Here is a 24880-nt window from a genome sequence, read left to right as displayed (position 1 = left end):
GGTCTCTGGCCGTAACACCAGGTGCCCCTGACAGAAGGCACACCTAAGTGTGCCTTCTCCGCGAAAAGGGGCAGGAGGAGTTGGATACAGATTGGAGGATGAATGTTTTTATTTAATCCCTGGCAGGACCAGAGAAACGGGTAGGTGGGTAGAGGATCTCTGCTACTGTAGTAATCTGGTCAGGAAGTCCCCCACAGACCTCCTCTTCACGTCGTCCAGGATTTGTTCCAGCTGGGTTCAGCCAACACACCTTCGAAACCGAGGATACTCCATAGGGCTGACCCCAGGCTGGGTCAACAGGTTCAATTTACCAAAGCGAAAGTACTCTTCTAGATTAAAGGGAAGCTCCGGCAGTCTCCCGGGAGTTGGAGGCTGAAGACGGACGGCTGGAGGCCTGCGCCTTTAAGGAACTAGGGGGCAGAGGGGCGGGGCAGGAAGAGAAATCCCGGGAGACTCCGCCACCGTCCAGGTCTTTTTTTTAGGGGGAAAATGGGGCGGGCTAGAGCCCCGTTTGGGTTCCGCCCCATCTTCTCCCGCCGCTCCCCCTTTCCGCCCCAGGGGTGGGAGGATGGGAGGTCGCCGCGACCGGGGTCTCTGGAACTCCCCGCTCGCACCTGGCCCGCCGAGTCGCAAGTTTGTTGACTCCGAGGGAGTAGCCGGGGCGGGGGCGGTGCTAATAATACCGTTCAGTCCCCAGTCGCGCTTTACAGTTTACACAGCTGTCACCTTCTTTACTCCTTAATTAATAATAAAAATAGCCGCCGTCCGGGAGCGCCCGCAGCGGGCCAGGCCCGAGCTTTACAGGCAGAGCCTCCACGAGTCCGCCCTCGGAACGCTACCCAGTTGTCGAGAGCGGGAAGCCGGGACGCGGGGAGACCTGAGAACGGCCCGAGGTCACTCTGCGGGCGTGCGGCTCGGGGACCGGGACGCGGGCGAGCGAGGCGGGGCGCGGGGCAGTCCGGGCTCCGGGGGCGGGGCTCGGGCGGGGCGGAAGGCGCGGGGTGCGCGGTGGCGGCGGATGGCCATCTTAAGTGGCCTCGGGGAGTCCGGGACGGCTTTCCCCGGCTGGGAGTTACCCGAGTCGCCCCAGAGGTGGGGCCTGTGCGAGGCGGCCGAGGCACTGGGACTTGAGGGAACTTTTTTCTAGATGGTCTGGAGGGGTACCCCTGGTCTGGGACTGCGGGTGTGGGGCGTGGTGCCAGGGAACTTGGCGGGGATGGAGGAAGGGCTCTGCCAGGCTTGGAGGGCCTGCGGGGACCCGTGCGTGAGGAACTTGAGGATATTGGACCGCGTGCGTGTGCGTGTGCAGTCGGATCTCCTTGGATGGGGTCTTGTGGGATGCGTCAGGGACCAGAGTTTAGGGGTTCAGGTCGAAGGGGCCCTGATCGTGATCCCCACAAGAGTTGGGGAAACTTGTACGCATGTATGATAGGGGTATTTGTTGGAGAGATTCATCCAAGTGCCTTCCTTTGAGAACCCTGATTCCGCGAAGCTGTGGGGGTGCAGAATAGAAAGGACGTGTAGTAGAATCAGACTTTTATAGGGATTAAGGGTCATCTCATTGCGAATAGTTGGAAGGGTTGAATTCACCGGGGAGATCTGGGACTCTCAAATTGTCCCGGACTGGGGCCGGGGAACTGGATCTTCTTGAGGTGGGGGCTTGGGGAGGTGCGAGTCCTGTAGGACTTGTGGGGGCATCGTCCTTGCTGAGAGGTTGGGGGCAGGGGCGGCCTGGGCCCTGGGCCGAGTAGAGGGGGAGGGGACCGGCCGGCTCCTTGCGTCGCTCCTGCCCCTCCCCCGCCGCCTCTGAACAAACTTTTCTTTCTTTCTCTTCAAGTTGGGGCCGGCGCTGCTGGCGGTGGCGGCTGCGCTGAGTTCGAGGCGGCCGGTGCGGCCAGGCGTGGAGCTCCGATCTCCGTCTCCTTCGGGCTGGTGGATCCTCAGGCCAGGGACCCGGGCACGGCCCCAGCCTCGACTCCAAGCTTTCCCGGGCGGATGGCGCGGGGCGGCAGGCATCGGCGGCGCTGAGCCCTAGGCGGGCCATGGCCTCAGTGTGTGGGGCGCCGGGCCCCGGGGGCGCGCTGGGAAGCCCGGCCCCTGCCTGGTACCACCGCGACTTGAGCCGCGCTGCGGCGGAGGAGCTGCTGGCTCGGGCGGGCCGCGATGGCAGCTTCCTGGTGCGAGACAGCGAGAGCGTGGCGGGGGCCTTCGCACTGTGCGTCCTGTGAGTAGGGCGGGTGTATGCCGGAGTGTTCCTTGGTGGTGGTGATAATCGTGGTAGTGGGGAGACTGGAGCTGTGGGGCTGCAGCCCCGCCTCCACCCGAGAGGAGACCTTGACTTTCTTGCTGGGTGGAGGAAGGAGACAGGGAAGCACTTCCTGCTGTCTGAGTGCACTTTCTGGAGCCTGAGGCCAGAGTTCTTAAGCCCAGGGTGGGTGTGATAGGAAGAAATGCTGGCAGTCTGTGGCCGACGTGCTTAGACTGCCCGTGCCTCAGATGCACGGGGGGGGGGGGGGGGGGGGGTGGTAGAGAGAATGCTTGTTTCACGTGCGTGCAGTTCTTTTAAAAACACTTAGTGGTAGGCAGTAGGGGGCAGAGGGATCAGTGTTTGGATGCCCAGCAATTCCTTAGGAGTTTGCAGCTGTATATTGTTCTGGGGTAGGGTGGAATAATGGGTGTTGAGAGGACTTGGGGAGGCAGCAGGGTGAAGCTGTGTGAGAAAGCTCCTTCATTTCATGAATCAATGAGTGAGTCTTGGCTTTGGATTGAGCTCTAGTTATCTGGCCATTAATGAGTGCTGACTGTAAGCTAGACTTGGCAGACTTTTTTAGTGTGCCTGGTACCGGGGCTGTACCTGGTATCTGTGTGTGCTTTCTGTTTTGCAGTTTTTTTTTTTTTTTTCTTTTTTGAGACAAGGTTTCTCTGTGTAGCCTTGGCTGTTCTCACTCTATAGACCAGCTGACCTTGAACTCAGATACCCACCTGTCTCTGCCTCCCAAGTGCTAAACTGTACTCCCTGCCCCACAGTTCAACACTGAGTGGGCCTCTGTAGGAAGTGTCAGGCACTGCTGTGTTGAGATCTTGTGAGAACCCCACTTCTTCTGTCCTCCCCACACCATCTACCCCCCACATCTTTGGGAATACACTGGCCCAGCCTACAGGGACCATTTTTGATTGTCACACTTGGGATGGGCTGTGGTTATCTGGTGGATAGAAGCAGAGATGCTGCTGCATATCTGGCAGTAACTAAGACAACAAAGGATTATGGGTTCCAACAGCTAGTAGTGCAGACACTGAGTACTCTGGCCAAGACAGTTGACCTGCTGAGTGAGGGGTCCTGCAAATCTCAGCTTTTGCAAAGTCAGAGGCCCACTCAGTGTGGAGAGACGAAAGCCAGATGTCTTATGCCCAAGAAAATCTCAAGAGTCCTGCCTCCTAGCCACCTCTAAACAGATCCCTTAATTAGGGAGGGGACAGGGGCAGGTGCTGGATCAGCTGTCTGAGTGGGAGGGGACAGCTGCCGCCCTTGTCTGGTGTAGGAACTATTGTCCCAATGAAGAGAGATCCTGGTTCTATTGTCAGGAGAAGGCATTTGGGGATGTACGGGTTTTGTGTGTGTGTGTGTGTGTGTGTGTGTGTGGCGAGGGATAGCTTTCAGGAGCCTGGCAGAAGGGATCAGAAGTGGGCGGATTTCTTAAGCTTCTCAAATCCATGCTTACCTATATACACATCACATGTACACAAATAACATTCAAGACACACCCCTGCCCTGCAGACAAACTGGCTTCTGCCCTGGTTTTAGGTACTAGCCGGTAGTACTGCCTTTTGTTTGTTCTAGGACCTTGAGCAAATAGTTTTTCTTTTTGAACCCCAGTTTTCTCATCTTGAAAATGGAAATATTAATACCTGCTTTACAGTGTGGATATGAAGTGTGGGGTGCATAACACAGTCAGGGTTTGGTTACTAGGGTGCTATTATTATAAACACAGTTCCAGATACCACCAAGTGACTCCCCTGACTCAGGTAGGGCTAGCTTTAGAGAGAAAATGACCTTGTGGTGTTTGGTCCTCTCTGGAGCTAGCACCTGCTTCTGCCCAGCATGGACAGAGACCCCAGTACCTCTTTGAGGTGTGGAGGCCAGAGGAGCCTTCCATCCCCCACTCAGTATGTGTCTGGCTCAGCTGTTACCTGCTCAGCTGCTGCCGCCATCTGTCAACACCCCTTTTGGCTTGGGGTTTCTAGAAGCTGAGTCTTCCATGGGGATCCCCCTTGAGTCATTCCAGTTTTCCAAAGCCCTAGGTTGACGCCCCCATGATCCCCTGTAAAATTGCCCCTGGCACATCCAGCTCCAGTAGAGCCAGACACCAGCATAAACAGACAGACCTTACATGTGTGTTAGCACATTGCCCATGCATGCAGATAGGCGCTAGCCAGGCTTCTGAGGACTTTTACTCTGGCGGGGGGCCCAGACTGCTACCACAGCCCAGAGGAGCTGTTTAGACAGCTGTAGAGGCCACAAAAGAGCTAGCTGCCTGTTGCTTCTCAGGCCCTGCAGTGGGTGGGTGTGGAGTTTTAGAGAACCCAAGCTGAGGGCCAGAGGCTGAGCCTAGTGACAGGAGTTAGCAGGAAGAAGAAATCGTTGTTATTCAGACTCCAGCCTGGGGTGACAGGTTCTGGTCCCTGCTTTGCACTAGGTATCAAAAGCATGTACACACATACCGCATTCTGCCAGATGGAGAGGACTTCCTGGCTGTGCAGGTAGGAGCTCGGACCCATGATCTCTAATTTTGGTTTAGCCTCAGGCTTGGGGACCTACTGGCTGACGCTGCCATCCTTGTTGCTTCAGACCTCACAGGGTGTCCCTGTGCGCCGATTCCAGACCCTGGGTGAGCTGATAGGCCTGTACGCCCAACCCAACCAGGGTCTCGTTTGTGCCCTGCTGCTGCCTGTGGAGGGGGAGAGAGAGCCAGACCCGCCCGACGATCGAGACGCCTCAGGTATTGCTCCTCTCCAGCTGGAGAAATCCCTTCCTTGGACTGGGGAGGTGGCTCACTGGGTGTCGGGATGAGAGTGGGGTTCAGATCCCCAGAACCCACATAAAAGGTGGGTAGGTGTGGTGGCCTTGGGCAGGGAATCCTTTAGTTTATAAATAAGGTGAAGTGTGATGGAAGAAGCCACTCAGCGTCAGTCTTAAGCCTAGACACGCAACACACACGCACACACACATGTTAACATGTATTCACATGCTTGCAAAGAAGAAAAGAAAATCCTCTCCTTGCCAGGCCTCGACTCTCCCTGTTTCTTCCCATCCCTATCTCCTTGAAGTCCCGCTCTCTGACTATGTCTTCTTGTCTGTAGACGTCTCTGACAGGCCTGGCATATCCCTGTCACATAACACAGTCTCAACTGCTGTCCCACTGTTCCCTGTCCACAGATGTGGAGGATGAGAAGCCCCCACTGCCCCCACGCTCTGGCTCTACCAGCATTTCTGCCCCTGTTGGGCCCAGCAGCCCCCTGCAACCCCCTGAGACTCCTGCAACTCCAACAGCTGAGAGGTAAGACTCTCCCAGTCCCCTCTGCTGAGCAGGAAGACCCTTCTCTGAGAATTGTTTCTCCATTTAACTGTCTAAGCCCCCCTCCCGGGACCCCATCCCATCTCGGCTCTAGAGACAGAAACTCTGGCATATTTCCCTCTAGCTGCCTCCAGTACCTGATGTACTGGATGGAGCAGGGGTGCTTTGGCAGTCAGGAGGACCTCCTCTGACTCTTGTCTCTCCTGGAAGCACCCCCAATGGGCTCAGCACTGTGTCACATGAGTATCTGAAGGGCAGCTACGGGCTGGACCTGGAGGCTGTACGAGGCGGAGCCAGCAATTTGCCCCACCTGACCCGTACCCTTGTCACCTCATGCCGAAGGCTGCACAGGTATCCTGACCTCTTCTGCTGCACTGAAGGTGGAAATGCTATACTCAGTGCCATGTTCCCCAAGTGATGGTCAGGGTAGAGAGTCTGACTTCTGTATCTTCCCTAGCGAAGTGGACAAGGTCCTTTCAGGTCTGGAGATCCTGTCAAAGGTGTTTGACCAGCAGAGCTCGCCCATGGTGACTCGCCTTCTGCAGCAGCAGGTGGGACTGGAGGGGCCTCCAGGAGGTGGGACGTACCTTGGAGTTGGCATGGGCCTAACTTTGTATACCACCCTGATTTTTCTCCCCTCAGAGCTTACCACAGACTGGAGAGCAAGAGTTGGAGAGCCTTGTGCTGAAGCTGTCTGTGCTAAAGGACTTCCTGTCAGGCATCCAGAAGAAGGTGGACTGACCTGCCCTTACTTGCCCCTGCAGACACTTATCTAGCATCCGTGGAGCCCTGCCCTGTACATCGTCAGCACGTCTCTTTACCTCACCTTTCCCCTACCCCTCCAGGCCCTAAAGGCATTGCAGGACATGAGCTCCACAGCACCCCCTGCTCCGCTGCAGCCTCCCACACGAAAGGCCAAGACCATCCCTGTGCAGGCCTTTGAGGTACATGGCAGGTGGGCAAAGGGGCACCATCCTTCCAAGGACTTGTCGGCAACCTTTCCATTCCTGTCTTACAGGTGAAGCTAGATGTGACCTTGGGTGATCTGACCAAGATTGGGAAGTCCCAGAAGTTCACACTGAGCGTGGATGTGGAGGGTGGGAGGCTGGTGCTGCTGAGGAGACAGCGGGACTCCCAGGAGGACTGGACAACCTTCACACATGACCGAAGTGAGCTAGAGGCAGAGTTGGGAGAGGTGGGCAGCTTGATGGCACAGGATTGTGTGACTCCTCTTTCATTCCCCCAGTCCGCCAGCTCATTAAATCCCAGCGCGTGCAGAACAAGTTGGGTGTTGTGTTTGAAAAGGAGAAAGATCGTACCCAGCGCAAGGACTTCATCTTTGTCAGTGCCCGGGTGAGTTGCTGCCTGTGCCAGGGTATTGGGGGCTCCTGAGTCTCCAGAGGATATCTCCTACTGGAATATGAGGTACGGGCCTGTTACTTTTGGTAGGGTGTGTATTGAGAATAGGTAGCCCAAGGTTGGATTCAAATACTAATTTTTGATCAGTATTCAGTAAGCAATTGCTAGTGCTTTCATAGTGTGTGTACGGTGGGAAAAACTCAGGTGTGACCCTTCTCTCGATATCTGCCACAAATCGGGGCGTCCCTGTGGAAGGGTAGGATTGGTGAGTGCATACTGTCCCTGACTGACTGCTGTGCTTCCCCCTGCCCCTGCCCCCAGAAGCGGGAAGCCTTCTGCCAGCTTCTGCAGCTCATGAAGAACAAGCATTCCAAGCAGGATGAGCCAGACATGATCTCTGTCTTCATAGGCACCTGGAACATGGGTCAGGCCTGGGGTTATAGTCAGGGAGGAGGCTGGCCTGGGACTGGGGCATGACCCATTCCTCTAATTCTTGCTCCCCCCCCCCTCCAGGAAGTGTACCACCTCCAAAAAACGTGACATCTTGGTTCACATCAAAGGGACTGGGGAAGGCCCTGGATGAGGTCACAGTGACTATACCCCATGATATCTATGTCTTTGGGACCCAGGAGAACTCAGTGGGTGACAGAGAGTGGCTGGATCTGCTGCGTGGGGGCCTCAAGGAGCTTACAGATCTGGATTACCGCCCGGTGAGAGGGTTATCTTTCCTGATCTCTTGTTCTCATAGACCTGTGTTTTCTGTTTGATTTCTTGGCTGGCTCTGGGGAGTACTGTTCACATGAAGTTTCCTCAGTCCTGATGTTTCCTTTGGGAGACTAAAGTTGAATTTTATGAGTTATTCATGTCATGGGGAGGGATGCTGTTCTTGTTTACTCTAGACAGGGATAGCAAGCCTTCCTAGCCCATGACTGACAAGACAGTATAGATGATAGGCTGCGGAATGCAGCCAGAGACCTTGACTTGGGGCAAGGATCACCCCTGTTCTTCCCATAGATTGCCATGCAGTCACTGTGGAACATTAAGGTGGCAGTGCTGGTCAAGCCAGAGCATGAGAACCGCATCAGCCACGTCAGCACATCCAGTGTGAAGACTGGCATTGCCAACACCCTGGGTGAGCAGGGCAGTGGGCCCGAGGGTGATGTGCTTGTGGCCATGCCTACTTTTCAGGGTCCCCCCCATTCTGCCTGGTTTCAGTTTTCTCTCATATGAGACGCTTTGAACTTTGTATGTTCTCATTCTAAATCTCTCCCAACCCCAAGGGAGACTCCTAGTGAAGGTGTGTGCTCATGCGTGTCTGTCTGTCTGTTCTGGGGAAGGAAGGATGCTGACTGCTGTTTGGAGGGATAGAGGACAGTTGGGATTTCTTTTTATGTGGGTCCTCTTCAGCCTTCTTTTTCTTGTCCTGACAGGGAACAAGGGAGCTGTGGGTGTTTCCTTCATGTTCAATGGCACCTCATTTGGCTTCGTGAATTGCCATCTCACCTCAGGAAATGAGAAGACTACCCGGTAAGATTCTCCTTTCTCATGTCTCTTTTCTTACCCTCCAGTTTTTTGTTTTTTTTTTTAAAACAATTTTCTTTTTTTTTTAAATATTTATTTATTTATTAATTATGTATACAATATTCTGTCTGTGTGTATGCCTACACGCCAGAAGAGGGCACCAGACCCCATTAGAGATGGTTGTGAGCCACCATGTGGTTGCTGGGAATCGAACTCAGGACCTTTGGAAGAGCAGGCAATGCTCTTAACCTCTGAGCCATCTCTCCAGCCCCTTACCCTCCAGTTTTCTGAAGCCCATTCCTTTTCCCATTGCCCAGACCTTAACACTCTCATTCCTGTTCCCAGAGACCTCCCATCTTCTCAGAACCCTTCTTGTCTATGCCTGACCGTGGCCTTGTCCCTTTCTGCTTTTTCCATCTGTAGGGACCCTCAACCCTGCCCATCCCTCACCCCAACAACTATCACTTTTATGTAGTACCTCTTTTCTGACTCTGTCTTGCCCCTCTACTGTAGGCGTAACCAGAACTACTTAGACATTCTGCGCCTGCTCTCATTGGGTGATCGGCAGCTCAGTGCCTTTGACATCTCTCTGCGATTCACTCATCTCTTCTGGTTTGGGGACCTTAACTACCGCCTAGACATGGATATCCAGGTGCCAGCAGGGCCCGGAGGGTGGCTGTAAAGGAGGGCATTGGGAGGGAGGCTTGCATGGTTCTTGAGAGGCAAGCCTCTGGTGTTTGTATCTGCACCCCAGGAGATCCTGAACTACATTAGTAGGAGAGAGTTTGAGCCCCTGCTCAGGGTGGACCAGCTCAACCTGGAGCGGGAGAAGCACAAGGTCTTCCTTCGATTCAGTGAGTGGGCCTGGCAGTGTTCAGTGATGACCCAGTGGCTTGAAATACACCTGGGTCTTTGGAGCCATGGACTTCATGTGTCCTCTACTCTGTTTAGGCGAGGAGGAGATATCTTTCCCACCCACCTACCGTTATGAGCGGGGCTCCAGGGACACATATGCTTGGCACAAGCAGAAGCCAACGGGGGTGAGTGAAAAATATAGATTGGGGGACCCCTCCCTCTGCTTTCCAGGAGTTAGGAGATGGGACGTCAAAGATCTGGGTCTTGGAATTACTACTTCAGCTTATATGGCTTCCCTGAGGCCTTTGGGGGTGATGTTGGCTATTTTGGGAATCCAAGGAAGAAGGCGGGTGCTGGGTTCAGTAATAGAAGAGGAGTAGGGTTTTGTCAGCTCTGGGTGGGACCCATGTTGCAATTCCCAGCTGACAGGGCTAACCACATTGCTACTCCCGTCACAGGTCCGGACCAATGTGCCTTCGTGGTGTGACCGGATTCTGTGGAAATCCTATCCTGAAACCCACATCATGTGCAATTCCTATGGTCAGAGTCTTGGGAAAGGATGATGCAGGCATTGGTGGTCTCTATCGTGCCTCAGCCCTCCTTTGGGAAGTATAGTTTTCTTGAGCCCCCATTCCTGTCCCCCTGAATAGGTTGCACTGATGACATCGTCACCAGCGACCATTCTCCTGTGTTTGGGACATTTGAGGTTGGAGTTACTTCCCAGTTCATTTCCAAGAAAGGTGCCTTGTCCTGATGTGGAAACGTGTGGGAGGGCCTAGGGATGTGTGAGCTTGACCATCACGTATTTCGGTGTGTTTGTGTGAGTGCAGGGGCGTTTCTGAACCTGTGATATGTGAGGCTGTGTCTGTATCTGTCACACGTATGCTTTAAGATGTGGTATGGTGTTGGCACTTTGGTCTCCATACCCCCTGACATGAACTTTTCATGCTTGGCATGTCTTTTTGCCCTGGGTTTGGGTTTGTAGATCTCTGTTGGCTTAGAACTGGGAGACTGCTTTTTGCCTTATCTTCTGATCTGCCAGGGCCCCTCATTTTCTGTCCTAAGCTTAGTATCCTGACCCTTTTGCTTACAGCTCTTCCTTTGCTCCCTCAGGGCTCTCTAAGACCTCAGACCAGGCCTACATTGAGTTTGAGAGCATTGAGGCCATTGTGAAGACAGCTAGCCGCACCAAGTTCTTCATTGAGTTCTATTCTACCTGCTTGGAAGGTCAGAGGGGGCCATTACTAGCTGTGGGCCAAAAGAGAGTGGGATGCCGAAGGCTGCTCAGAGAGGTAAGCCCTTCAGCTGGGTCCTCCCACCTTCACCCCAGAGTACAAGAAGAGCTTCGAGAATGACGCTCAGAGCAGCGACAACGTCAGTTTCCTCAAAGTGCAGTGGTCCTCCCGCCAGCTGCCCACGGTGAGGCTGCAGGAGATGGAGGTGCACAGAGCAGGCCTAGTGGGGGTGTGCTTTCGGACACAAATAAGGATAGACAGTTGCATCTTTGGGAGCTGTGGGATCAAGTTGTAGATTGTTTATTCATTTGTTTAACAAATACTTTCTGAACCTTTGATAAATGTCTAGTATTGTCCATTGATGGCACAGAAAAATAATTATAGTGATGTTAAATGCTATTAAAGGCCATGCAGGGCTGTGTCTTTAAGAGTGAGCATGAACAAGCCTTAGGGGAAGGGGTGAGTGGGGCCCCAATTGCTATGGGAAGGTCATGATGGGTGTTTAGGGCACGGCTCCTCACTGGGCCTCTCTTTCTCAGCTTAAGCCAATTCTGGCTGACATCGAGTACCTGCAGGACCAGCATCTCCTGCTCACAGTCAAGTCCATGGATGGCTATGAATCCTATGGTGAGGGACAAGAGGTACCCAGGGGTACAGGAAACCAGGTAGCACCTTAGAAACGGTTGGCAATTTGTTGGTCTGTTGTATCTACTCCTTAGGAGAGTGTGTGGTTGCACTCAAATCCATGATTGGCAGCACGGCCCAGCAGTTCCTGACATTCCTGTCCCACCGTGGAGAGGAGACAGGCAACATCCGTGGCTCCATGAAGGTGCGGGTGCCCACAGAGCGCTTGGGCACCCGTGAGCGGCTCTATGGTGGGGGCTCCATTGGGCAGGGTGTGGGACATGCGAGGTGGTGGTGTGGTGTGGGCCAGGTGTAGGAGGGGTAGACCCAGGGTGGCAGCATGTTGGAGTCTACCCTGAGGGTCAGCTGGGAAGGGACTAGATACTCCCAGTGCCCATTACTATTCCTAGGACCCAGGTCCCCAAGTCCTTGCTATGTTTCCCTTCTCTGTATTTTCCCAGAATGGATCAGCATTGATAAGGATGAAACAGGAGCCAAAAGCAAGGCTCCTTCAGTGTCTCGAGGCAGCCAGGAACACAGGTGAGCTAGGGTTATGTTGAGTATCACAAGAAGGGACACTTGGGAGCTCCTGTTAGCTCCATACCATCTTCCCTCTCTTCTGTCCTCCCAGCAGATCTGGGAGCCGCAAGCCAACATCCACAGAGGCCCCCTGTCCCCTCTCCAAGTTATTTGAAGAGCCTGAAAAGCCACCACCAACTGGCAGGCCCCCAGCCCCACCCCGAGCGGCCCCTAGAGAGGAGCCCTTGAACCCCAGGTGAGAGGAGAAGCTTGCTATCCCCTGACGCTGCTATAGTCCATGCTGTGCCTGTAATCTCAGTGTTTGGGAGCTGGGGCAGGAGAACTAGGTGTTCACAGTCATTTTCAGCTACAAATGAATGCAACAACCAAAACAAACAAAAACAGACAAAGCTTGAAGTTCTTTGGAGAAGGCCCGGACTCACCGTGAGATTTCCCAAAAGTCCATGCTACGAGGCTATACCTAACAAAAGATCCCACTGGAAATGGTTCATTGCCAAAAGTTTGACAAATGCTTCTTGCTGGGCTCTTCTTTTTAGTTTCCGTTATTTTGTACCGTGTACATAAGTATTAGCAAAGGTTCTGATAACGTGGATAAGAAAGTTTAATAAGTCTTCCAAACCTCATGGGCCTGGAAACTTCCTCCCACATAGCGATGTCCTGGACCTGGGTGTCTGGCACACACCACTCCCCCAGAACCCAGACTAAGGCAGGAAGACTGAGAATTTGAGATTAATCTGGGCTTATCTAATGGGGATCTAGCAGGTAAAACACCAACCTGAACCCGAGTAGGATTCTGCACAAGGGTCCTCACCTGTGCCTGAAAGCTTTTCTGATCTCTTTGGTCACCCTTACTAGATGCTTTATCACCCATTCTACCCATTTCAGCTCAAGTTTCAGTTATAAAATCATAAAAGATCTGCGAATGAGCAAGTTGAGGAGGTTTAGGGTTTTGCCTTCCACACTCACCCTCCCGTCTTAGAGATCATGAAATCAAGAGCTACTCAAGGTCATGTGCAAGTCTGCGACCAGGACCCTGGTCACTTCTCCCCAGCTCCCTCCCTTGTACCCCATTGCCTTTACTTTGGGTCCTGAAAGTTTTCCTGCTCCCAAACTAGGTTGAAGCCAGAGGGGACAGCTGAGCTGGAAGGCATGGCAGCTCCTCCACCCAAGAACAGCTTCAATAACCCTGCCTACTATGTCCTGGAAGGGGTCCCACATCAGCTGCTGCCCCTGGAGCCACCTTCACTTGCCAGGGCCCCTGTCCCACCTGCCACCAAGAACAAAGTGGCCATCACAGTGCCTGCTCCACAGCTTGGGCGCCACCGGACCGCTCGTGCAGGAGAGGGAAGCTCATCGGATGAGGATTCTGGGGGCACACTGCCTCCTCCAGATTTCCCACCTCCACCGCTGCCGGACTCAGCCATCTTCCTGCCTCCTAGCCTGGATCCTTTGTCAGTGCCAGTGGTCAGGGGCCGAAGCAGTGGTGAGGCCCGTGGGCCACCACCTCCCAAGGCCCATCCGAGGCCACCACTACCCCCAGGCACCTCACCTGCCAGTACTTTTTTGGGGGAAGTTGCAAGCGGGGATGACCGGTCTTGCTCAGTACTGCAGATGGCCAAAACACTCAGTGAGGTAGATTATGTTCCTGGGCCTGGACGCTCAGCACTGCTCCCCAGCCCCTTGGAGCTGCAGCCTCCTCGAGGGTCCTCCGACTATGGCCGTCCCCTCAGCTTCCCCCCACCCTGCATCCGAGAGAGCATCCAGGAAGACTTGGCAGAGGAGGTGTGTAGATCAGAGCTAGCTGATGGGCAGTGTTCCTTCATTCTGTCGCTCAGAACTCCCTGGTGTCCACAGCTCCCTTTGCTTGTAGCTGGATAATGGACCTTTTTTTTGGGGAGGGGGCACATGGATCAGCTTCATTCCTTGCCTTCTTTCTCTTTAGAGCATGGGTAGAATGTGACTGTTTGCATGTGTTTCTGTGAGGAGCCACCCTTAGTTCTCCTCCTAACATGCCGTATTCCCTCAGGCTCCGTGCCCGCAGGGCGGGCGGGCCAGCGGGCTGGGAGAGGCGGGCATGGGTGCCTGGCTGCGGGCCATCGGCTTGGAACGCTATGAGGAGGGCCTGGTGCACAATGGCTGGGACGACTTGGAGTTTCTCAGGTGGGGGCGGGGCTGGAGGTGGATAGGGTGGGGTGTCTGGCCTCAAGGGTGGGACTGTGGGGGCCCTAGGACCTCCTAGCCCATCTCTCAACTTCTCTTAACTCCTGCAGTGATATCACTGAGGAAGACCTGGAGGAAGCTGGAGTGCAGGATCCTGCTCACAAGCGCCTTCTTCTGGACACCCTGCAGCTCAGCAAGTGATAGAGATGCTGCCAAGCTGCAAAAGCAGAGGTCTTTCCCCTTTGGGAAGGGCATGTGCAACCAGGGGTTAAAAGTTGCAGGGGTATGACAGTGGATCTATGCCTATTTATTGGGGACCAGTGTTCCCTACTGCCCAATTGTTTGGGATGCTCTAATTAGGACAAAGTGCTCCCTGTCTAGCTTTTAGGTCCGGGGTTGGGAGTTTAGTAGCCTGTGGGAATAATGAAGCGCGCTGGCTAGTCTGGTGTGGATACCTCCAGCCTCAGGGTGGTACGTGGGGTACAGTTGGGCACATCCTGTTCCCCACTTGCATCGATGTTTCCACTTCCCTTCCTCGGACCTGAACCACAGGGGAAGTTCTTCCTTGCAACTCCTGCTCTGGGGACTTTGTCCGGAAATGAAGGAAGAGCCCAGAACTGGGCTGGGTTTATTTAAGTTTTTCTGTGTGGGTTTTGGGGAGGGAGGGCACATTAATTTTATTGGGGTGGGGCAGGACCTCGGCCTAAAATGCAAATTTGCATACTTCTGGCTGTACCTCTGGTCCATCCTGCCCTTGCCCAGGGAATACGTGGCAGTCTGTGGTAGAGAGGGAGGGAGCCTCCATGGTTGTCACCGCATTTGGGGGCAGGGTTTTTGCCAACAGTTTATTCCATCTTGGGAACTCGGAAAGGTTGCCGGCTTGATGTCTTCAGTAAATTAAGTTTTATTTGGATTGATCAAAACCACCTTAATAAATAACAAGTTTTTTCAAAGAAAAGAAAATTAAGGGAAAAGGAAAACCACTTTGTTCCATCCCCGGACAGCCCTTCCCTTGTAGTGTGTGTCTATCTTCTGCACCAGACTGGCTAGGGATGGGAGGTGATGCCTTAGGAAACTGGCAGTGGGACCCTTCAGGTTTCTGATTTTAAGGAGTGGCTGGCCCAGGTAGCTGAAAAGTAAGAACTGCCAGTTCGGCTTTTTAAGACCCTTTAAGATTGGGCACTGTATGAGGGACAGGTGTAATTTGATCCCGGTTCCAAAGAAAGAAAGAAGCTAGAAAGGGCTTCTGGGCTCCCTGGAAGGGGGATCCCGGTGTGGGTACTCCTCCGCTGGGTGCAGGTGGGTAAGGACAAGTGACCCTGGCTTGTTTTACAACGAAGGGGAGGCCACAACTAGGGATCAGCCACTGGAAAGTGGAGACGACTGGGAGTTTTCCAGGCAGGCGGCCGGGATAGGGAGGGACTGTCGGGTCCAGTAGGGTAGGGGTGTCTCTTGGGGCAGGCTGGGTGCCTCCAGACGCCCGCGGCTAGAAGAGGTTTGTCTTCAGGGTGGGACCGGGCTTTCGGTGAAAAGAAGACAGAACTCCAGAAAAGGGCCCGGGCCCGGGCTCCGCTGGCTGCCAAGCCTTAAGCAGCTCTGCTGCTCCCGCACCGGGCCCGCCGCCCCCACCGCCCCCTACCCCCGCCCACAACGCCCCCTTCAGTGGCTGAGGCCCGGGCCCGGAGCCCAGCGCGGCGGGTAGAGGGCTGGGGCTCAGGCGCGGGCTGGCCAGGCTGGGTGCGGGCGGCGGCGGCAACGACGCGGTGCTGTCGGGCGTGGGACTGCACGTGGACTCTTTGGAGTCGTCGTCCTCAGACGAGCAGCGCGCCTCGCCCTTCTTGGCTCCCGCCGCGCCTTTGGCGCTGGCCGCACGCTCCTGTTTGCGGAACTTGGCCCGGCGGTTCTGGAACCAGACCTGTGGGCACAGGGGCCAATCAAACCCAGAGGACGGTCACAGGGAGCACTTCAGCCCCCGGGCCCCTAGGCGCCTGTGAGACCTCGGTCCAGAAAGGATCGCTCTCGAATCACAACCAGTCGGAGGTCCACAGCCTTCCGCCCCGCCCTCCACAACTCCCTAGGCGCCGGGTCCTTTCTTCCCGCCTCTTAGGTTTTTGTTCTTACGATCTGCTCTCCCGCAGACCCCGCTGCCTTCATGTATTTTTGGTCTCCTGGAGGGGACTCTGCTGTTAGTCTTATGACCCTAGGCATACTTTTAGGAAGCTGGGCATTCACCTGGAGCATTCTAAGATAGTGAAGAGTGGGTCAGGGCCCTAGGGATCCTTTCGTACAAGGTGCCAATGTCAAAAAGGGCCAATTGGAATTTGCATACCCAGGCCTTTCTTGTCCTCCCTGCAGCCGCCCCAAACTTAAACTTTACTGACTCAGGAGTCCAAATTGCGACGCTGGGTCCGTAATCTAGAAGTACTGATTGGCCTGATCCTACCGTCAGTACCCTGTCAACCCGGTCGCCTTGCTTCCTGGCTTCAGAGTAAAAATTCTCAAACCTCCAATTTAGCGGGGTGGTGGTGGTACGGGACACGGGATGGGATGGGACGGGACATGCGGAAATGTAGGAGGCAAATTGAAGCTACCCAGTTCCGCTGCCTCTCGTGGTTGTTCAGCCACAACTGAACTGTCTTGGCTTGCAAGCTGTACCCTCCTCTAGCAAGCGCATGCACAGCACGTGTGTGCATCCACGCACCTGCACGCGAGCCTCAGTGAGGTCGATCTTGAGCGCCAGTTCCTCGCGTGTGTAAATATCGGGGTAGTGGGTCTCGGCGAAGACGCGCTCCAACTCCTTGAGCTGCGCACTCGTGAACGTTGTGCGGATACGCCGCTGCTTGCGTTTCTCATGCAGGCCCGACGGCTCAGGGAAGAACTTGTAGGGCACTGCGGGGGGTGCGCGCGAGAAGGGCAGGGGCAATAAAAGTGGAGTGCGTGAGAAGCTGATCTCAGTCCCCCAAATCCTGTGTCCTGGCCTAGTGGAAATCGCATATAACCCCTCTCTCTTGGCTATTTGGTTCCACAGTCTCCAGCCAAAGTGTCAAAAGGCTGAATCATTAGGGAGACCTGGGCTTAAGCGTTCCCTGAAACAAGCCAGAACCCCAATCAAGGGTTCAATGTCCCATATCCCCTCCACCTTCTGCCATGCCCTACCAATCTCCAGCCTCCCACTTCCACGGTGGTGTTTTTCATCTGGCACCCCTCCCTACGGGACTTCAGGGCACGTTCTCTGATCACATGAGCCGGGTAGATCTCATCAGCACCAGTCTCCCTGCTATTCCAATCGCTCCTGCTGGTCTACCCTGCCGCCGGCTCTGCTGTGTACTGTTTCTGTTCTCATCTTCTTTCCAATCTTTATTTCCTCAGTTCTGCCTCTCATCCCTGACCGTCATTCTTCTCCAGATATTTCCTCCTCTTTTTCATCTTTCATCTTCCTCCATCTGAATCTTCTCTTCAACTTGCCCCTTCTGGGTCACTGTTTCTTTGTACCACTTGAGGAGGAGTCTTATTCCCTCCTATCCAAATTGTTCTATTTTCTTTGCCCCCTTTATCCCACCCAGTTTGCCTTCTCTGTGTCCCATCTCCTCTAAATCCTATCCCAGCCCCTGTACCCCATGCAGATACCATCTCCAATCCCTGGTTTAAGTCTCCATATTTTTCTTGGGTTCCTCAATCACCTTCTTTGTCTCATCTTCCCAAACCCTTGTCTTCAACACTCCATTTTTATCTCCCTCCGGCTTATCTCTTCTTTTTCCAATTCTTTTGCTCCCTCTCCTCCATAATTTGTGTTTCCACCATCTGGTTCTTATCTGTCTCCCAACACTGTGTACCCATTTCTCTCCCATCGGTTTTCTCTCTACCGTATCCCCACCCACAGTCTCATAAATCCTTTACTTCGGGAGTCTATCTCCTTATTTCCTGTTCCCATTTCTGCAATCCCCCATCCTTGTCCAGTCCAGGAATCTTTCCACCCCATTTTGGCTCCTATTTCCCTAAACTCAAGTACTTATTTTCCCATCAAGCCACAGTCCCCCTTTTGGGTTCCATGCTCTTCCCAGGAGGGTAAGAGATGAGGGATGAAGAAGCCGGGTGGGGCAGACAGAGACTCTTAACAGAAGGGCTAGGGATGCCGGAAAGGCTAAGTGATGTTGAGGGTTGGGACAGGGACTTGCTTGGATCAAAGGACTTGAATGAAGGTGGAGGATCTGCTACTGGGTTTTGTTGGGTTGAAGGGAACTAGAAAGGAAAGTGGCTCAATGATAGAGGCTCCTTTCTTTTCTGTGGCTTTGGAAACCGGTTTTTGGTGGTGCCGTAGATTGGGCCCAAGCAGGACAGGTCTAAGGGCTCTAGAAAGGGCCCCATCTGTACAGCTCAGATGCAGCTGCGGTCTTTGCTGAGGGTGGCATCATCTAGGACACAGGTGGCAAGGATGAGCGTTGACTGGACTGAGCTTAAAGTCCATTCCGAGGATACGGATACGAGGATATGGGGGATGGATAGGTTCGGTGGTTGCCTTTGTAGATGGGAAGGGGAGGGCCTAACTAAAGCCCCAGGTCTGGACCTGTTTCTTTGATTCGAAAAGCACAGGGTAGGGATTTGGCATGGAGAAGAGGGACAAGAGGGTGCAGCTCATCCCTGCCAAGAAGAAACTCCTATTACTGGGGTTCTCAAAGTACATTGGAGGGTCCAGCCAGGGACATGGTAGGGGCGGCTTGTGGGTACAGTCACATTCACTTGCAGAGTAGGGCAGGGAGTGGGAGTTCCGTGGGATTTGGAGGTAGGGTTGGGACGGGACTGCGCTCACCTGCCGAGTAGGGCGCTGGCTGGTGGTCGCGTAGGGCGCCAAGCGCACAGTTGGAGGAGCCGAGCGCGGGGCAAGGTGGCCCCGCGGCGGGGAAGGCAGGCCGCAGGGGACTGTATTGGAAGCCGCCAGGCTGGCTGCAGGCGCCGAAGTCGCCGTAGGCGGACGCCTCCATGGCCGCCACGCACGAGTCGTACGAATTGAGGTAGGAGTAGTCCATTGGCCCGAGGGGGCGGGGGCGGGGGCCGGGCCGGCCGGGTCGGGGTCGGGGTCCCGGGTTTGATGGAGTTCGGAATGGGGAATTCGAGCTCCTGGCGCAGAGGAGCTGAGACCCGCTCTGAGCACCCGAGGGTCCGCCCGCCCCGTCGCGGCCCGCACTCTGCCCGGGTGCAACGCAAGTGCAGTACGGCCAGACCGCGCGCCTTTTAACGCGCAGGACCCCGAGGAGGGGGCGGGGCGGGGCGAACTCCGTGGGGCGGGGCCTGAGCTGCCCAGACCCCGCCCCTGGCAGCCCCGGTTCTCTCCCCCCCCCCCACTCTAAAGGGCTCCTGTCTCCCTCTTAGGGCTCCCGAGGAGCAGGCGGGGCTGCGCGGGACCCCATCCCGAGAGTCCCTTATCCTACCCCAATCTGGCCCAGACACATCATGCCCAGCAGGAGGGTCCCGACCTCGTCCATGGGCCTCCCACCTGCGGCCCTGTGGAAGCTAGGGAGGCAGACTCGGCGGTGCTGGTGTGAAGAAGTTAATTCGATTCTCTCCGATAACCAAATTATTCCGATCTGGCCCCTCAGCCCCGCCCCCAGCTAGGTCCTATCCCTGCGAGGACTGCAGAGGCTGCCTTGGAGTGAGGGAGCATGGAGGCAAGGACGAGAAAGAGACAAGTGATAGAACCTGGGATAGGGAAAGAGAGGGGACGTGGGTATGGAGAGGAGACCGAAAGAAAAGGGGACAGACCCTGTGGTGGGGACAGAGAAAGAGGGATGTATAGATTGAGACAAGGATGAAACGCAGAGGAGAGAAAGGCAGTGGTGGAGAGGGAGACAAGCAGAGAGGAGGCCAGCAGGATGGAGAAAGACAGGCATGGAGACAGAGGGACACGGACGAACATGGATGTGGACTGCAACCAGGATTGTGCTGGAGCGCCGGAGAAGGCTGAGGAACAATCATAGTGAGGCCACACACAGGATGGTCTTAGAGTGACAAGGCCAGACACAGACCAGCGGAACAGAGGCTAATGAGTGGAGAGCTGGGATTTGTGAGCCAGAACAGAAGGCAGCCAAGACATTGTGGTGGAGGCTGTTGAGGGGGCGGCATAAGGGGAGGAAGTGGCAGCATCGAGGTCTCCCTGACTTGTCCTGAGGGCCGCCCCAATACCTCCCTTCCCTGTTTCCTCAGCTTCGTTGTCTTCCCCAATAACTTGTGTGACCTCCACACTTCTGTGTGTGCTTGTGTGTGTGTGTTTTGGATGCTAAACCTTAAGAATATGGTAATGAACCCTTTCTGTCCTTCCCTGTCTCTCCCCTTCAGAGGCCCCTTTCTTCTGGAAAGCCAGGTAGAATGATCCTCCAGGGATTTTTACCCGAACCCCAGGCTGTGGGGTAATGGAACACATTCAGCATTTTTACCTGGAGGATGCGAAGAAACCCCCTTCTGCCTCTCTGGCTCTCCTGAAAAACGAAGTGAACCGCTCCTCCATAGTCCCCAGCCCCTGGTGGCCGGGTTTCTACACTAGGTCTTGCCGATGGAAAGTCTGAGACCCAAGGAGAAGCCAGAAGAGGGCCGTGTCCTTGTCACCAAAGTCCTCTTGGAAACCCTCTTCCCTTACGTTACCAGCGCAGTGGGGACCACAGCCCTCAGGTCATCCCCTCCCCAGTCTACCTTCTTTGCCTGACATACACCTCGGCTCCTGTAAGTACTCTGTCAGGAGTTTGGGGGTGTTTTCACAAGCCATTTCCCCCCATTTTTGGTTGGTTGCATGCATAAACACAAATTTTACTGTCATAACGCTGTAATTGTATAGTTCCATGTTGTTATTCATTATGTTGGACAATACAGTGTCACTACCGTGTTTATTTCCATAACTCTTCATCTTGTAAAATACAAACTCCACATAAGAAGCAATAATACTCCAACATATCCCCATCTTCTGGTAAATGCCGTTCTGATGTCTGTCTCTCTGTGTAATTTTTTTAGCTACTCCCTGTGTAGCTAAGGATGACCTTGAATGTCTGATTCTCCTGACTCTTGTTTTGTACCAGGTATTACATGCATGCACTACCGTACTCAGCTTTATGGGAGGTTCTGGAGATCTAGGCCACGGTGCTGTCAACACTGGACAAGCACTTGAGCACTGGGCTACATCTGCAGCACCATCCCTGGAATTTTGAACACTCAATCTTATAAAATGGAATCTCACACTATTTACCTCATTGTGTCGGGCTTATTTCACCGAGCATGCTCTCAAGGTTCATCTCTGTGTGGCAATGTCAGATAGGTTTCCTTACCTATCCACTCATGGATACATGGAATCATGCTTTAGTTGCCATAGTGCTGATATGAATGTGGGCATGTAGATATATAACTTTTGGAATGCTCTGCTTTCCATTTTTTAAAAAAAGATTTATTAATTTTATTTTATTTTATTTATTTTGGGACTGGAGAGATGACTCAGCCATTAAGCAACATTTGGCTGCTCTTCCAAAGGACCCAAGCTCAATTCTCAGCACCTACATGATAGCTCACGACTGTCTGTAACTCCAGTTTTGGAAGATCTGCCACCCCCACAGAGACATATATGCAGGTAAAGCACCAGCGCACATAGAATAAAAATAAATCACTAAAAAGTACACACACACCACACACACACCACACACACACACACCACACACACCACACACACCACACACACACACACCACACACACACACACACACATATATATACATACATATATATGATTTATTTATTTATTTGAGACAGGGTTTCTTTTGTATAACCTTGGCTGTCCTGGAGCTAGCTCAAGCTAGCCTTGAACTCACAGAGATCCACTTGCCTCTGCCTCCTGAGTGCTGGGAATTAAAGGTGTGTGCTACCACCGCCCAGCAGATTTATCAGTTTTATTTTATGTGTGAGTGTTTTGCCTACATGTATTTATGTGTATCACTTCTGTGCCATCTCTCCAACTCACTTTTTAAAATTTAAATCAGTGTTTCACTATGGTGTGCAGGCCTCGAGCTCACAGAGATCGCCTGCCTCTGCCTTCCAAGTGCTGGTGTGTGCCACCACCGCCGTGTGTATGTGTGTGCCTTTATGAGTTTTATGCAGTGCATTACGTCTGTGTGTGAATGTGCATGTGTGAGTGTAAGTGCCTGTGGGGTTCAGAAGAGGGCATCGGATCTCTGGGAACTGGAGTTACAGATGATTGTGAATGATGGTGTGGGTCTGGGAACCAAACTTGGGTCCTCTGCAAGAGCAGCCAGTACTCATGAAGACTGAGCCCTCTCTCTGGTCGCGGCAGGCTTTTCACTTTTTAAGGAACTGCTGTGCCATTTACATCCACACCAAGAGTTCCGAGGGCTTCAGTTCCTCCCCATCCTCACTAACCCTTATTCTTCTCTGTGCTTCTCATTACATTTTAGATTGTAGGGACTGAGATCCGACAGTTCTCACTGGTGTGTGTGCTGCACCCTCACTTAGACCTATCTATATATCCAGGGGCTCAAGGAGTTGCAATGGGACGAGGCCGTTGTCTTCTGTCCTTCCACGGCTTTTCATGATCAAATGCAAGTTCTCACCCTGGCCCACCATGTCCTGGGTACCAGGGCTCCACCTCCTTTTATCTTGCTTTTCTTTATAGCACCATACATACAGTAACTGTTTTGTTCAGAGATACTTTTCCCCTGCTTGTCTCAGTACTCAAGCCTCGTATTATTTACCCACAGGCTCACCTTGGACCTTGCTGGCTTTTCTAAGTCATCTTTGGGTGTCTCTGCTGTATCCTATAGGACCTCTCTTCCATTGATTGCTCAGCTCAGCTTATTGAAGTGTTCACATCAAAGTGTGGGTAATTTTTGTTTTTCCAAGACAAGGTGTCTCTGTGTAGCCCTGGCTGTCCTGGAACTCTCTCTGTAGACCTTGAACTCTCAAGCGCTGGGATTAAAGGCGTGAACCACCACTGTCCAGCACAGACTGTGGCTTTAGTGCAGAACCTGTGTCCCCTGTTTACCATTGTCTTTCCAGCTCCAACTATTTAGGAATGACTGAGATCTGCCTGCCTTTGTCTCCAGGGAGGGAGTCCTCAGTGGAGACTCCCACTCCACACTCTGTAGACCTCCAATCTCCAGACACAGTGCCTTCCTCCTGGGTCACCCTGTGCCTAGAGGAAACTTCTCTCAGGGACAAGGCTGACCACCCATAGAAGCAGCTACAGCTTGCAGGACAAAGATGTGAGGGTCTGAGAGGCCCAGTGCTGTTGACGGTCCTGATTCCAGGTGTCTCAGAGGCCACCATGCAGTCTGTCAGTGTGGTCCTTGGGCTAATAATAACCTCACCCCCACCTCTGTTCTGCAATACTTCTTTTACAAGTTTGGCTAGTTTTCTAAGTTGTTTTTTTTTTTTTTTTTTTGTGTGTGTGTGTGTGTGTATGGGTGCTTTGTCGGCATGTATGTCTGTGTACCATATGTGTGCCTAGGGCCCTTGGAGGACAGAAGGGACATCAAATTTCCCAGAACTGGAGCTACAGGTAGCTAGTGGTTAGCTAGGTAGACTAGTGGCCAATAATAGCTTCTGGTGGCTAGGCACAGCTCTGCTTTGCTGCTGGTCTGCTGAGTGAAAGGGTGAGGTATTCAACCTCTCTGTGCCTTGGCTTTCTCACCTGTGAGCTGATTTATTTTGATTAGATGAGATATTAAAATATATAGTGTTCTCATATATTTATTCTGTATTTATTTAGGGGATTATTAGAGCTATTTACAGGCTGTGGTCCAGCTAGTCTAACAATGGCAACCTACCAATGAGCAGTCCAAGAATTTAGCAGTTGTTCTGTACCCAAGTCTGGATGTCTCAGCTGGTCCTTGGTATTCATTGGAATCCTAAAGAAGCAGGCTCTAATGCCAGTTAAAGAACGAACTTGTCACTGAGAGTGAGGGCAAGCAGGCAAAACAATGAAAGCTTCCTTTTTCCATGTCCTTTTTGTAGCCCACTACCAGAACATATGGCTCAGATTAAAGGGGATCTTCCCACCTCAAAAGATCTGGATTAGAGGTGGGTTTTCCCACTTCAAACACTTTGGTTGAGAAAAATCCCTCACGGAAGTAATCAGCTCCTTGGTTTTCATTCACTTCAGATGTAATTAAGTTGACAACAATAATTGCCGTCACAAATAGTGTCTGGTACGTAGCAAATGTTAATGAAATTAGCTTCTTCCACACCACCACCACCACGGTCCTGAGAGTCAGCCAGTCTTCTGCAGAGACTGAGGTTAGGGGAGGAGTCGCCTGGTACAGTATGCACTGTGGCCCCACCCTGCACTTGCTGCTCTGTGCTAATGACGCTGGGCAGCAGGAGAGCTACCAGAGTGGCTGAGAAAAACAGCTGTCCTGGGGAGCTCTGCCCGCCATTGGCCACACAGAGAAGGGCAGTCTGTGAGCATTTTGGGGGGTACTGTCTTGGTACCCCATTTTTAGAGCAATCACTAATCTCCTGGGTCTGAGTGTCACCTGCATGGTGGTCCTTCCTGCTGCTCCAACAGATCTTCTCTCCTTGGAGGTAATGACGTCAGGAGCTTCCTTATTTACAATTAGAAACTAAGTGGAGTCTCTGAAACTCTGTCTAGTCTCAGGCCATATCACCCTGAGCAGGTGTGATCTCTGAAGCTAAGCATACTAAGGCCCAGTTAGACCTTCCATGAGTGACATCCAATTGTACTGGTTTGAATGAGAATGGCTTCCATTGGGTCATAATTCAAATACTTGGTCATCAGGGAGTGGCACTATTTGAAAGCATTAGGTTTTGAGGTTTCAAAAAACCCATTCCAAGCTGAGTTTCTTTCTTCCTGCTGCTTGCTTTTTTTTGTTTTGTTTTGTTTTTGTTTTTGGCTGTCCTGGAACTTGCTCTGTAGACTAGGCTGGTCTCGAGCCTCCAACTCAGGGATCTGCCTGCCCTCTGAGTCCTGGGACCAAAGGAGTGCACCATCATGCCAAGCTAAATGCT

The 24880-nt window shown here is 53.1% G+C and overlaps 2 protein-coding genes across 5 annotated transcripts; one reads left to right on the top strand and one right to left on the bottom strand.

Moving 5' to 3' along the window:
* The first annotated feature begins 590 nt into the window (after positions 1–590).
* Inppl1 (inositol polyphosphate phosphatase like 1) lies at positions 591–14834 on the top strand. Of its 4 annotated transcripts, none has more exons than XM_038341075.1 (29): positions 591–893; positions 1838–2224; positions 4695–4758; positions 4847–4997; positions 5435–5555; positions 5784–5924; positions 6031–6124; positions 6216–6305; positions 6419–6517; positions 6592–6742; positions 6820–6926; positions 7254–7356; positions 7446–7642; positions 7947–8064; positions 8363–8459; positions 8967–9105; positions 9208–9307; positions 9405–9493; positions 9767–9848; positions 9959–10048; positions 10422–10535; positions 10639–10727; positions 11083–11170; positions 11263–11418; positions 11629–11707; positions 11799–11942; positions 12823–13489; positions 13734–13867; positions 13978–14834. In XM_038341075.1, exons 2-29 carry the CDS (start codon positions 2043–2045, stop codon positions 14066–14068), a joined length of 3777 nt encoding a protein of 1258 aa, XP_038197003.1. In that variant the 5' UTR covers positions 591–893; positions 1838–2042; the 3' UTR covers positions 14069–14834. The 4 variants fall into 4 exon arrangements, with proteins under 4 accessions (XP_038197003.1, XP_038197016.1, XP_038196996.1 ...); XM_038341088.2 differs by lacking the exon at positions 591–893 and adding an exon at positions 994–1092 and having other exon boundaries at positions 11802–11942; XM_038341068.1 differs by lacking the exon at positions 591–893 and adding an exon at positions 994–1092.
* A 519-nt stretch (positions 14835–15353) lies between these two features.
* Phox2a (paired like homeobox 2A) lies at positions 15354–18891 on the bottom strand. Its single transcript, XM_038317014.1, has 3 exons — positions 18675–18891; positions 16569–16756; positions 15354–15782 (listed from the first exon to the last, which is right to left on the bottom strand). Exons 1-3 carry the CDS (start codon positions 18889–18891, stop codon positions 15354–15356), a joined length of 834 nt encoding a protein of 277 aa, XP_038172942.1.
* Positions 18892–24880: the final 5989 nt, after the last annotated feature.

This window comes from Arvicola amphibius, chromosome 1 (genome assembly GCF_903992535.2).
Source record: "Arvicola amphibius chromosome 1, mArvAmp1.2, whole genome shotgun sequence".
Taxonomy (NCBI): Eukaryota; Metazoa; Chordata; class Mammalia; order Rodentia; family Cricetidae; genus Arvicola; species Arvicola amphibius.
This window is presented reverse-complemented; position numbering and strand designations above follow the sequence as displayed.